The 13696-nt window shown below is 41.8% G+C and overlaps 1 protein-coding gene across 2 annotated transcripts in view; it reads right to left on the minus strand.

Annotated features, from left to right (window-relative positions):
* Positions 1–919: 919 nt before the first annotated feature.
* Positions 920–13696, minus strand: part of CNTNAP2 (contactin associated protein 2) — a 1210705-nt gene continuing 1197928 nt past the window's right edge. For both annotated transcript variants that reach the window (XM_087766336.1, XM_087766327.1), the window contains 2 exons: positions 12997–13068; positions 920–11236 (listed from right to left, as the gene is read on the minus strand). In XM_087766336.1, the coding sequence (XP_087622462.1) occupies positions 11037–11236; positions 12997–13068 (272 nt within the window). In that variant the 3' untranslated portion in view covers positions 920–11036. The remainder of the gene's footprint in view (positions 11237–12996; positions 13069–13696) is intronic.

Consider the following 13696-nt stretch of genomic DNA (forward strand, 5'->3'; position numbering starts at 1 on the left):
GTCCCCTCAAATGCCCCAGCAGACCTTTTTTTCTCTTGATGAGAGGCAGGGAAGGGCTCACATAGTGGCGTGGGGGAGGAAGCGTTGTCTGCAATAAGGAGCCAGCTGAGGTCTTTCACTAGGAAAAATAAAAACCTTGCACAAAGAGGCAGCAGGTAATTGCATTGGTGCAAGCACCCAGTGCTTCACGTGTACAGGAGCATGGTTTTCTGTCCTGCGGGCAGACACTGGCATGTCTTCAGTACCCACGGGTGTCAGCTAGGCTGTGCGCAGAGGGAGAGCTGGCAAGAGAAGCAGGAGTCCTAGTCCATCATCTACCGTAAAGCTGTTGCTGGCCTGCATGGGGGCCAGGCGAGAGGATGCCTGCAAGAAGAGCAGCCTCTAGGATGTCTCTCCCCTTAACAAGTCCCTCATAAGCAATACTAGTCATTAGTCAAACGCATGTGGTGTCTTGGGCAGGGACGGATACACTCAATCCAAACAGGACAGATGTGTACGGGGTGTGTGGGGAAAGAGCCACGTGACGGCAGCCTGTGGCACACCAGCTCTTGCTCTGAAAGGGCCTAATGCTTCTTTGGATCTTTTCCCCCATCAAATAAACACCAGTTGGATGTGCAGTGGCAGCATTAGTCTGAATTCTTACTATTAATTAATTTTATCAAAGCCTCTTTTAAAAATTCCCAGCCAGTCAGTGGTGCTACCAGCCACTTTTTTTTCCAAACAAAATTGGATCCAAATTATTCAGAAAAAGACTTGCCTGTCCCCTTCCTGGAGCCACCACACACACAAATCTGAAGAGCACTCTGCATGTCACCTCAGGCACTTAAACACACAGCCTGTAGAGCTTTTTTTTGTTAAATGAAGATTTCGAATATACAAAAGCAACCGTCCACGCACACACGCAAAAAAACAGTCCGCATCTGGCAAGGCTCTTTTAATGTTGTACTTTTACCAAACCACAGTACATACTTCAAATAAGGCCTAACAGATTATACTCTTTATAAATTTACAAACAGTTTATTCTCCTTAAAGAGATCATATTACTTTTATCAGTCTTGTGTATTTCAATGAAGTATATGTTTATTCAAGCATAACATAGCAAATGTAGCCATAAATCTGTAGACTAAATGTCTATAACAGAGGAATCTCAGATACACTATACTTTCAGATTAGGATTTTTTTTTAATATACACATTTTTGTTTAAATAGGGTAACTGTCATATCCTGGTTATGCTTCCCATGGGAAAATTGTGCTCAAGAAAGAAACCTGTGGACTAGAATAACTGCAAACAGACAAGGTCTTGGTTCACCCGCCAGGAAACTGGGCCAGCTTTGTAGGCACATAACCCTGGGATTGGCTTTCAACCTGGTTTGGAGGGAAGGGGTGAGAGGCTGGTTTCGCTTCCTAATAGCTCATGGCCCTGGTCCTTTCCTGGGTACAGACTGCTCCACAGCAGCAGGAACGAGATCGATAGGAAAGCACAACTGCATTTCTACCTCTAACCAAGAGCCCAGGTTATTGAGAGCTGGCTGGCCGGTAGAGATGCATTACTCAGACATAGCATACAAACAGAGAGTATCTAAAGAAAAAGGAATAAAAGAAAAGAGGAAGTAAAATCACCTGCCTCAGTAGCAATTTTGACAGTCTTTTGCTACTGCTGTGTTTATGAATCCTCTTGTGAACCCTCATTCATGTCCTAGTCTCTGCTGACCCCTTTTCCTGCTCACGAGGCTATACCTGCAGCCCAGCTGTTGCTAGCTTGCTATCTTGCCAAACAAAGCTAGAGAAATAGGAGCACCTCACTAAACTGTGAAAACCCCAATAGCTTGCTAAAGAAACTGTGTTTTGAGGCCTTCACACTGATCAACATCACCGGCTGTGCAAGGCCGGTGTTTCTGAAGCGTTATATGGCACCGATGGCTTCAATCCATCTCTGAAAGACTGAGAAATAAGTTCCTGCTTGAGCCCAATGTGTCCCTGCCAGAGAACCACTGAGGAAAGAAAGAAAAATAAAAGACACCAAGACAAAACCCAAATCCAAACCATGCAAATTATAGCTGAATAATAAAAATCAAAATCCAAGCCCGTACCCCAAGTCCCCGTTGCAACAGAGACAGCTGGTTGCTTTCTAAAGACTGCAGATCAGCCGCTCCATAGCTCCTAAACAAGAGTTTGGCAATAATTACCATGCACAAAGTAAAGGCCACTTATAAAACATCTCCATAAAAATATCTATTTATCTCTATATCTCTATTTATATATGTCAGTAAGAAGCTTCAGACTGAGCACAGCCCAAGCACTCCATAGTGGGGGAGGAATCTACTTAATCCCCATGAAATGAAGCACTCTTAGTTAAGGTTGGCATCCACATGTAGGATTAAGTCAGTACAGATCATTTCCAGCAGGCTTCTGTTAATTAGCACTAGTCAAATGCGGTAGCAGGGTTGTCAAGGAGCTGAAGCCTTTCAGGAATATTGTGCCAAATCATGCTGTTGTATCAGAGGAACTCCCTGGACTCGGGCTGCTCAACACATGGTTCGGTTCACTAGGACTGAAGATATTTTATGTGACACCTGCCCAGCCCACTGATGGGTTTCAATGGGAATCAAGTGATGCCTTACCCTTCTTTGTTCAAGTGACTCTGATCCCATATCTTAAGTAGCTGGAGCTTCAAAAGATCAGACGCAACACAGGAGTTGCAACGGGGTGAGCATATCATCTCAGGTACTCCAAATACAGAAGCATTTTTTTTCCCTCTCTGAGATGCTGGTCCAATGAAAATAAAATTCTTTAATAACCAACGTTGAGTATTTTCTTGGATGTGCTAAGTGAAATCTGTAGGAGTGCAGACTTGTTGCCCCTGTTGAGATGGACCTTTAAAACTCCAAGAGACCAAAACCAGTAGAAGCTTTTATAATGTCACTACTTTTGTGTTCTCCTTTGGAGGCTACCGGTGTCCTTGTATACATGCCACAAAAGCACAAGGGAAAGGGATGGCTGAGGGTTAATTCTGACATCTTGTGACCCTAAGCAAAATAGAAACTGGCTTTTGCTAGACATTTATTTTAGTATTGTTATCTCTTGGGAAAATTTGAACCAAGCAAAAGAAAGTGAGTATGCTTAGCGGAATGAGGTGCAGTTGCCTCGTTTTCAGGTCTTTTTGCCAGATGGTGCTGTGATTTTGGAACAAATACAAACAAGTTATAAAATAATGCTGCAGATGGCAGAAACCAAACTTCTACTTTCAATCACTGAGTACTATAAGCAGATAAAAACCAGCTGCAAATATAACAGATGACAGGAATTCAGTGGCATACAACTCTCCCACTACAATAGTCACATTTTAGGAAGGTGAGAGGCTTCACTTTGGTCAAAGTAGGAAGCATTGCTGGGAAAGAGTTTAAAGATGACAGTGAAAGGTGATGAATTTATCAGTGAGAGGGAACATTTCAAAAGTAGAGGAAGATATGGGAAAAAAACTCCAGAACTGTCAGCCAATTTCTTTCCATGCTGGCCTTAGGGGTTTGGAAAGAAGGAGATGTTAGATGTGTACAGAGATTTTACTCCTGTACCAGGAACTGTGTAACAAAAGGGACTTTTGTTTCTCAGGGTGTGCAGCAAAGGGAATTTCTCTTTGCTACCTCGCCCTGTTGCAGTAGTTTATGTTTCAGGGATAAAGGTCTTGTTAGTGCAATTTACACAAGAAAACTCTGGAGACAGACCTTCATTTTATAACAGAAATAAATTACAACTAGCTGACGATACTGTGTCCAGTGCTTTATGATGGCAAACCATAGGTTTATTTTCAAACATTAAGACAAAGCAGTACAGGGCTGTTGGGACAGCTTGTAAATGAGTTATTGACTGTGCCAAGGTCAGACTCCTTCAGTGACACATGAACCGTAAGTGTGAAGATGCACAGTTTAGAGAACAAACATTAGCATACAGAGGATGGCTACCTTGTCTTTATTCAGCCAAGTTTATCTTACATACCTCCACATGGGTTTAAAAAAATAATACATAGGCTTGGCTGGTTGCTCCATTGCTAACCAAAGCCATGACTAAATGTAGGAGAGCTGTTAGGCTGGAAATTTTCCAGATGAAGCCTGCTTCCACCTGATGTGAGTCATCTAAAGTTATTGCTTTCTGGCTGATTCACGAGTTTGTTGACTTGCTCCAGTGACTCCTTCAGTCTGTCTTAAACAAGAGCCTGTTGATAGCCTACAGCCCTGAAAACGGAGTCAATGGGGAAAAAAAATGTGACTGGACAGGATGCTAGATAACCTCATCTAGGCTCCCTTTCCCATGAAAGACTCGACCAGAAGGTCTTTTGAAGTCTCTTTCAGTCTGGGCTGTTCTGTGGTCTTGTAAGATGAGGGAAAGAGGACAACAGACAGGAACAGGCACCAACACAACTGAGAATTGTCTTCTAAGCAAGGACAGACCAGCAGGTAGAAGAGGAGCTTGGGACTTCTGATTCTGTGCTCTCACCAGCAGCCTAGAAGCAGCTTGCTTAAGTTTCACGTCTTCAGCTATATTCTTGCAACAGCCTGTTTTAAAGCATGTGAAAGATGGGAGAAGCTCAAATATTTCGGCCAAAAAGGCAATGCACACATGGTGGTATGACTTGACTACCCACAGCACTGTACCTACCCCAGATCCCTAACTGGAGGGCAAGGAGAAACTCTTTCTGATATAGTTCATCTAGATGTTTTTCCATTAAGGAAAAAAAAGCAGTGGGAGAATAAGTAGACATTAATGGAAGCTGCTGCACCACAGAAGGAACGGGATGCACTAAATTCGTTACTTGATTCTATGTATACTTGCAGGGTATGTCTTACCCCCTTTTCACAGAAGCAGTTTGGTTGTGCTTTATATCATGTGGAATAAGTGCTTAACTTTTCTCATATGATGTTTTGAAAACAGAAAACTAGTCAAAAGAAACACTTCTCTGTGAAAGAACCTGTTGATACCAAACTTTTCTTTTTTACATGAAGTGACTTCTTTAAAGAAAACTTTTGTAAAGAAGCCACAAAACGGCCACTTTTCTTCCTGGTTCTTAAGTTGTTGGCATAATCAGGGTTTTCAGCATAGTGCTTCAAGAAGAAGTCTGCTTATATGTGAAAGTCAGAGTTAAATAGGGTGTTAACAGAACTGTGTTACAGATTGTTAAATAAATGCTTTTCAGTAACCAGGTCCAAGCCTGCTCTCATTCGAGGCACCGTATATGCCTACTACTGCAGGGCAAAGTCTGAGTTTATCTCCAAAATCGCACTTAATTTCAAGAGTGAGTGATTTTGCTAGCACCGCAGACTCATGGATTTGAAGCAAGTTTGGTATCTTATCCACCATATACCCACATTATGACAGTAATTACCCAAGAGCTGTAGCCATTGCGTCCCGAATAGCCTTAGATTTCAGAGGTGCACGTGCACACCCACACACTTCTGGCTGCGGTGAAACACAGGCGGTGACAGCAAGAAGCAAAGACTCTACTCCGTGTCACAGCGTACAAGTATCAGAAGGGCTTTAAACGTGAACCTTCATTCCCATCTTTTTGTTCTAGAGCTTTCCTATATAAATGAAAAATATTCCTGTAGAAAGCGTGACTCTCCTTCTAGGGGTTGCAACAGTCAGTACAAATGAACAGTCAAAACATGGTCACAAGGCATCACAACAGGTCTTTGCGACTACTATATTCCACAAAGTAAGTTAAGGTCTTGGACCGGGGCTTTGGATCGGTGGTTAAGGGAATTCACACTGTAGACAGAGCAATGGGTTGGGACAAGCACAGTCCCTCTGACTCGGGTGGTTGTTGCACTGATGCTTCGTTGCCTAGATTTCTCCCACGCAAGTGCAGTTAACACAGTTCTTTCATAAAATGCTTCACATCATAAAAACTTTTTAAAGCCTGATAAGGTAGTTTATTAACAGGAACAGACACAAGTCTGTTGAGCTGGGGATACATTTTTCTTGACGATTTCAATAAAAGGCTCACATTCATAAAGGAAAGGACAGAGGCACGGTAGGAAAGGCAGGCAAACAATCCACACTCAGCCATTTGTAGTGTGTAACTCTTGTGAAGCTGGCAATGCCACAGAGCCTGCAGTAACAAACGTGAGCAGAATTGATGGCAGACTGCTTACTGCTATCTGCAAAGTGATCAGGAAGGGAAAAACCTCAGAAAGGCAGTCATTTCATTTCTACCAAAACTCTACGCTCAGACCCTCAGTCCACCTCAACAAGTACAGATTTACACTGCCTGAGATGCTCCTCCGTAACAGGTAATCAGGGCTGCCTGATGCAGGAGGAACATACTTGCACTTCAGTAAATCTTCCCTGGTTTTAGCACCCTCTTTTCTTATGTATAACTGCGTTCTGAAGTCCCTTTTTTCATGTACTGTGGGTCTTAAGAGGCCTTTCCAACTTCTGTCCTTTCCAAATTGATTTCCTGGTACTAGAGAAGGAAGAAATATAGACAATGATCAGAATATACAAAGCACGAGGAAACAGCTGTTAGGGCAATTAAAACTATTTTGAATTTCTTCCTTCTTTCCCTTTTTTTTTTTTTTTATTTACCAATCTGGTTTCTAATAGAACTTTAGTTAAAAGGAAAGACATTCACAGAAGTTAGTATGTACATGTTGTCCTTCTTTCATTCTAGTTTACAGGCTCTTGCTTTTAAGGCAAGGTTTCTGTTTCGTTTCTCTAGGATGGATAAAGAAATCTGATTAACAGAATTTAGGTTCTGCTTTTCAAAAATGGCACCCTTTCAGGATCACCATGCTTGCTGGAATGTAAAATTGTTCAAGGGAGAAACCATATTAAAAGCTATTGCTTGTCAAACTGAGATACCTTCACATTTCAACAGATACCCTGGAAATCAGATGCATCTGCCATTAAAGGACACTGTTTTAATTAAGATGTAATTATTTACTAGACTCTTAAACTGAATTCTTATCACTACAATAAACTTGTACATATACACCACTGCTTTGGCAGTCTTACTAAAATATTGATGATGACCATCCAGTGGCAACTGCTAGAAGAGATATAAAAGGTATAGGTAACATTTAAGACAAGAAAAATACAAAGCAGAAATGCTCCAGTACCAATTAAAGGTACATATTCCTATTTAATACATCTGAATTTTCTATCAGTAAATATGGAATAAGCAGTGTGTGAAAGACTTGATTCAAAACCGCCAGATTGGATTGTGGGTTTCCCCTCGAGGCTGGGCTGACATCAAAATTAGTTTTCCACCATTTTGGCTCTTCGGAGCTCCATGACTCATTACCTGGTGGTCTGCATGTGTCATGAATGAGGATCCGAAATATTGCTTATGTTATGTTACTAACACTGAAGGCCCTAGTCTCCAGCCCAGTCTTGCTCTCCCCACTGCTGGCGGCAGTTTTGCCATCAGTTCCTGTGGAACTGGGAACAAGCCTTTGTTGGGGACACTTCGGTTCCCCAACCAGTACACAACCAGGACACTTCGGTTCCCCAACCAGTACAAGAAGCTACATTTTCCTGCACAGTTCAAATAGGTGAAGCAGCTAAAAAGAGGCGATAGAAGACCGATTATTTTAATACTCTTTGGGGAAAGTACAGTTTTATAAAAGCACGATCCACTCTCCCCTCCAACAAATTTTCCCACTACAGGTGTATGGATAGCACCTGTTAAACAACATGGATTTTTGGCACAAAGAAGAGTGGGTGAAGTAAACTATGGATGTCATTTCAACCTTAAATAATAGGCTCGCAGAGGAAGAAATCCTCAGAATAGATATAGTGCTAGCAAAATATACAAGCTGCTTCTCTGAGCCTGCTCCTGCTTCCCTGCTAGGCTGCTGAATGACCGCTGCCTGTAATTAAACGTAGGCCATTCTCAAAAATGAAATACAGCAGACAGGCAGGAATTCACCTACAGTCACTAAATGCCTATACAGAGATCAGCTGCTAGTCTAGAGCATCATGTCCTGTTTAAGAAGAAACAAGAATTCTAATAATTAAAAAGAGTTTCTGCAGTTATGAAAGTGACTCTATCCCGAAAATAACTGAAGATGATCAACATTTTAACACAGCACTAATGAACCTCACATAAAGAGGTCCATGGTGTCCAGTCAATGCAGAGATGCAGATGCTTGCAATTTGACTTCAGAAACTTAAAACCTGTTTTTCAAATTTAAGACACTAATTTACAACTATTGCTTGTGCAATGGTCAAGGATTGTTTTCCAGAAATTCTTGCTTGCAGGGTTGTGGGAGATTAGCTAGTAATCTTTTAGAAAATCAGTGAACAGATGTCACAGGCCTCACTACCATAACCCAGACAACTGTCCCTGGCTTCGCCAAGGACTTGGTTAGAGACCAAGCCATCTTTCCCCTCTAGCACCACGCTGAGGCATTTGGCAAATTTCCACAGTGGCTGCGCTAAGTCTGTCTCTGCCACATGAAGCAGCAGAGGACTCTAGTCTCTCAGGATACTTAAGTCTGATCCTCCTCCTAGACATTAAGTTCAGATAAGTAAGTAACTTTGTTGCAAACCAAATCCCTGTCTATGCAAATGATGCTATAGTCACTTTTCATGGTAACTTGGAAGTTGCAGGCAAGAATGTTTTTTAGAGTGGACTAAAATACCATTAAAATCAAATTAAACATAAAATAATATAGAACACAGAACGCCTTTTCAATCCTACAAAGATATCTTCGATTGCTGTGTATATTGCTGAATAGTTAGCGGTGCAGGCTAAATCCATCCCATGCTGATACTCTCCAAGGGGTGGAGACTTATCTTACACCCACGATTAAACAAGAATAAGGACTCATCTGCTTGATTAAACACAAGAGAGGGAGAGGTTAATACTGGAGGTAAGGCAAAAGACTGCAGAGCACAAGTGACAAAGGTGATTTTTATGCCTACCTGAACCCCTCTGCCACATAATGTTACCTGAGAAACAGTAATTTTTTTTGAAACTGGCAACTTTTTTGTATGCTAATTCCAAATCCAGAAACAGAAGAAATCAATGGGCTTGGTTTGCTCTGATATCTATGTTCAGTGAATCCAGAAGAGGACTTCAGGCTACTGTCCTTAAAACCCAAACTATCTGGCCTTGTCTGTCTGACAAACTGTGCTTAGAAATTTCTTGTCTGGTAAGACTCCAATATTTTCTTCCCCCTCCATGACTTTTTCTTTTCATTTTAAAGCATCGACTAGAATAATGAAAGAGACAACCAAAAAGATCAGGAAATTAAAGGTGCCAGCACGGCTCAGTGTAGTAGATTGCAGATTTGGGTGAAAAAGAAATCTTTCTTGTACCAAAAAAATGGATTAAATCTGTGCATCCTAAACCCAGCAACATAGATTAAGCAAATCTAGGACTGTCATGAGCGTAAATACTTTTAAAGGGAAATTCTTGGTATTGTTTCTGTTCTTTTAGCACACAGAAAATGCCCTGTGAATGAAATACATTCATTCCTTCGTTCTGTTCCACTGCAAAAACTGCCCATTAAGGCCTTACATTCCTATCAAATCAGACCACTGGAGAACCATGCTCCTCTGCAGAGGGCAAGCTAAAGCTGTGTTATTGCCATGAAAGGATATTAGGTCTTCAGGCTGCCCCTTTGCCTTTCCTACAAGCTGCCTGCCTGCTTCTCAGGCGACACCTACAACTTCCCTGGTCCGAGAGGGGACATGAGGTGCAATGCTGCACTTGGCATTGGCCTTGTTATTCTTAAAAATGCCTTTCAAAGACAGCAAAATAGTTCAGGTAAATCTCTGTATTGAAAAGTAACTCTCCACTGTGCGCCGTGTGTTTCTCATGTGCTCTCTGGCAGAGTTTCCAAGCCTCCTTCGCCTCACCTCCCTGTCTGTGTGAACACTGCCAGCAGAGGCTTTCCTTGCAAAGGGACTGAAACAAAGGATTTGAAGAATAAATCGCTATGCTAGAGTTGGAAAAAAACTATTATGTGAAGCCCATGGGTTCAAATGCATAGCCTAGAGCTGTACTAGTATTTCTGCGACAGCCTATAAAAAAGAAACAGAAGCAAACAAAGTCTGGCTCTAATTCCCTACTACAATGCTTATGCCTAAGTACAGTATATGCCAATATGCCACAGGCAGAGCTGAGTTTAAACTGGCACTTGCTTCAGGTCACCAGTGCCATAGCCAAAGACACAGGAACAGACTACGTCTACAGACTCACACAGCATCATCCTCCCTCAGAGATCAACAAAATAGTAATAATGATAATAATAATAAAAAACCCCCCAAGGCTTCCAGTGCTTTCTGATCGTCCTCTCTGGTAGTAGTAGTAGTCATAATAACAGTATTTTTACACTGCTGATGAGAATTGTATGCAACCAACAAAGAGCCTGGGTCAAGAAGATGGATCCTGCCAGGGTTGGCACGGGCTGATGACACGTTGAAAAACCGGTGAGTATGATTTGCATTAATCCTCACCCCCCCGTCCCACCCCCAGCCCTGAACCCCTGGTTCAACGCCACCAAAATGAACGGTGATATGGTCAAGGTGCGGGGCTGAGGGCAGCCTGTGGGGAAGTGGCCAGCCATGAAGGAACACAACACCGGGAAGAAAGGTCTGCCACTTCTTCTCAGGACAGAACTACCCACATTTTAAACAGCTTTTAAAAAAATGTAAAAAAACAGCCCCGTTTCTCGTCGTGGGTATCCAGAACGCCTCTAAACGCACACAGAAATAGACAGGTATTACTGAAAATTTTAACCAATGCTGAAGCTGCAAAACTGCTCTTTGTTGTAGTTGTTTGGATATAGAAGGGGCAATTTGCTGTAAATAAATATTAAAAAGTATTTTTTCTTAAATGCTTGAGATATTCTTTTTTTTTCCTCCAGTCTCAGTGGTATTTTCCTGTCACTTGCTCCTCCAGTTGTGCTGATCTTTTTACTGTACGTGTGCTCAAGCGTCCAATGCAGAGTGTTCTCTCCCCACTGCAAGAGTCATCCCGGTCCCACCCTGGCCCAGCTCATATCCCACCCCAGGCCCCGTCCCCATGGGCTTAGATAAGCCATTCCTTCTTGCTCTCGTCAATGGTCTCCGTGAAGTTGGGGTCATTGTTCATGATGGCGGCGTCAGCGCTCTCAGCTGACTCTGCCCCTTTGGCCTCGTTGGTGTGGTAGGTTCCCTTGTGGCGAAACATGTAGCGGATCAGGAACACCAAGGTGCAGAGGATGGTGAAGATCACCACTGCGATGACACCTGCAAAGGGGAGGAAAGAAAAGATGCCACTAGTGAGGAGAACACCGGATTCCAACACAAAGAAAGGATTCCACAACTCCTCCAAGCTGAGCCAAAGCTACCTGGGCAGTTAAACATCACCACAGTTGCTTGGTTTCCACTACTCTAACATTTATATATAGTTTTTACTATATACAAAATGTCACTGAGTGGAGTCTGCTAGTGACTTTCATCCCACAGGTAAACTTCAACATTAATACCTACTTACAGAGGTGAGCTTTGCTGACTGTGAGGCAAAATATGGGAGGTGAAATTGTCACGTGTCACTGCCTGGACAGCTCTTGGAGGATGGAATCACTGATGTATACTTTCCAGCCAATGGCCATATAGATCTATCATAGCCCCTGAATATGTCCTTGAAGATTTGCTTGGTTCACTGTTGGCTCACTCCACCCCCTAGGCACTGGCTCCACATAATTACAGATGTAACTGCTTTATCATCAGACCTATCCTTAATTGCTCCCCCTGCAATGGTCTATTTGGGGTTCAGCCCTGTTATGGAGAAGTCTCACGTATTTTATCCTCTTAGGCATAGGTAACTGTGTGCTAAACCAGCACTGTTCCTTTTTTGGCCCTTCTCTACAGGCATGAGGATCTTCCAGGATGAAGACATTGTAAAATTCTCAGGTTAAAAAGTCTTGTAATCAGCCAGAATTACGTTATGCCACTTTTGTTAACTGATGGGTCAGACAGCCAGACTGTTCAGGTGTGGCCTGAATTTTTCTAAGGAATGCAATGCTATCCTTCTAGCATTGTAAGGTTTCAAAGTATTAAGGAAAAGTTTCAAGTGGTAATAAAAATATAAATTAAAAAGGAAAAATAACACAGAAAATCAAAACTAGAGCAACTAATCTAAACATGGATATGGAAACACAGACCCTTGAGGGGGCCAGGGAAAAGAAACAAGAAATTCCATTAGACTGCATGTACTACTACACTCAGTGTTGCTTTACATGACAAAAACCACCACCAGTATGTCATTTTATATGCATTTAGAACTGTCTAAAAGCTATTAGGCTGATCTTTACAATTTTTTTTTATATGCCTTCAGAATTTGATGCAGTGGCAAGGTTCTCCCAGGAGAGTTATGGTGCAACACTTCCATACTACGGGACAGGACAGAGAAAATTGCATGTGTGCATAAAATTAACCAGGACCCTTATTTCTGGAGGCAGCTGGCCAGAGTATCTTCAGTGGAATGCTAATTCAAAATTGCAATTCTGGTATTACTTAACATCACCTGTGACACTGAATGGGACTCTCTGGCACATAAGTTAGAGCAGAACTTGGCCCCTAAAAACCAAGGCAGGATCACGAGGGATTTTTGTCAAGGGTGGAGCAAATAATGTTTGCCATATATTCATGTTGAATCTGCTGTAACTGGAAAAGTGTCCTTGCCATTTCATATAAATGAATTACTCTGTTAACATAAGTAACTATTGCAAAGTAGCTCCCTACATGGATGCTTAATATGTGGATTATGAATATCAGTATTTTGATTTGGTTAAAACTGAATTGAGGGGACAAACTAAGCGAGAACAAACCATTTCACTAGGACAATGTGGTTGAACAGACTTACACAAATTTCTATGTAACTTTGTTCAGGTGTAGTTTTCCCACATAGTCAGCTCTTAGCAAATAGCTTGAATATGTTACCAACTGCAATTTGGCCATCACAGTCATACTGCAAAGTATCTTAGAAAAGTAGATGTTTTTCCTACCTCCAATAATGGCAGAGTTTCTGTTAACTCCATCTCCTATAGCTTGACCGTTGTATGGGAAATCAGCACTGGCTGTAAATAGAGAATTAAAGATTCATGTTGTAACAGCAGTGAAACTTCATACAGTAGTTCAGAAATATATCCAATGTCCTCAGATACAATTTAAAGAAAATCACAATCCCTAGGTATTTATCTAAAGAAGAAGAAAAGAACGAATCTTTCACTATTATCTAATCCCTCAGAACTTCTTGCTTCCTCCTTTTAACAAAAATAAAATTAAAATAAAGGAGATGCTCTTGGTAAGCATTGCTGTTAATACAGGAGGTAATTTTGTTACCCTACTAACATAAATTCAGTAAGTTTCTTTAGCACAAAAGCAAACAAAAACTTTTCTTTCAAATGCGTGTGATCATACATGTTATTATAGAGATTTTTGCCTTTGTCACTGCTATTCATTAAAGGCTTCAGAAGTTTCCAGGATTTAGTGACCACCATTAGGTAGAACTGCAAGCTCTTTGAAAGAAAAACTGCCATCCCTTTTGCTGCTGCACAGCCTAAGGTAAGCGAGGGGCTGCATTTTCTGTTGTTCAGAGTCGTAGAGCAGTTACCCAAAGAAGCACATGCCAGCACCTCTGCTACTCTAGGAGAAAGCCCAACATGGCAGCTTAGCTGCTGCTGGAGGTGCTTTGGAGCTAAGATG

Source organism: Nipponia nippon, unplaced genomic scaffold (assembly GCF_047370975.1).
Source record: "Nipponia nippon isolate SJK-2023a ecotype South Korea unplaced genomic scaffold, ASM4737097v1 scaffold_1, whole genome shotgun sequence".
Lineage (NCBI taxonomy): Eukaryota > Metazoa > Chordata > Aves > Pelecaniformes > Threskiornithidae > Nipponia > Nipponia nippon.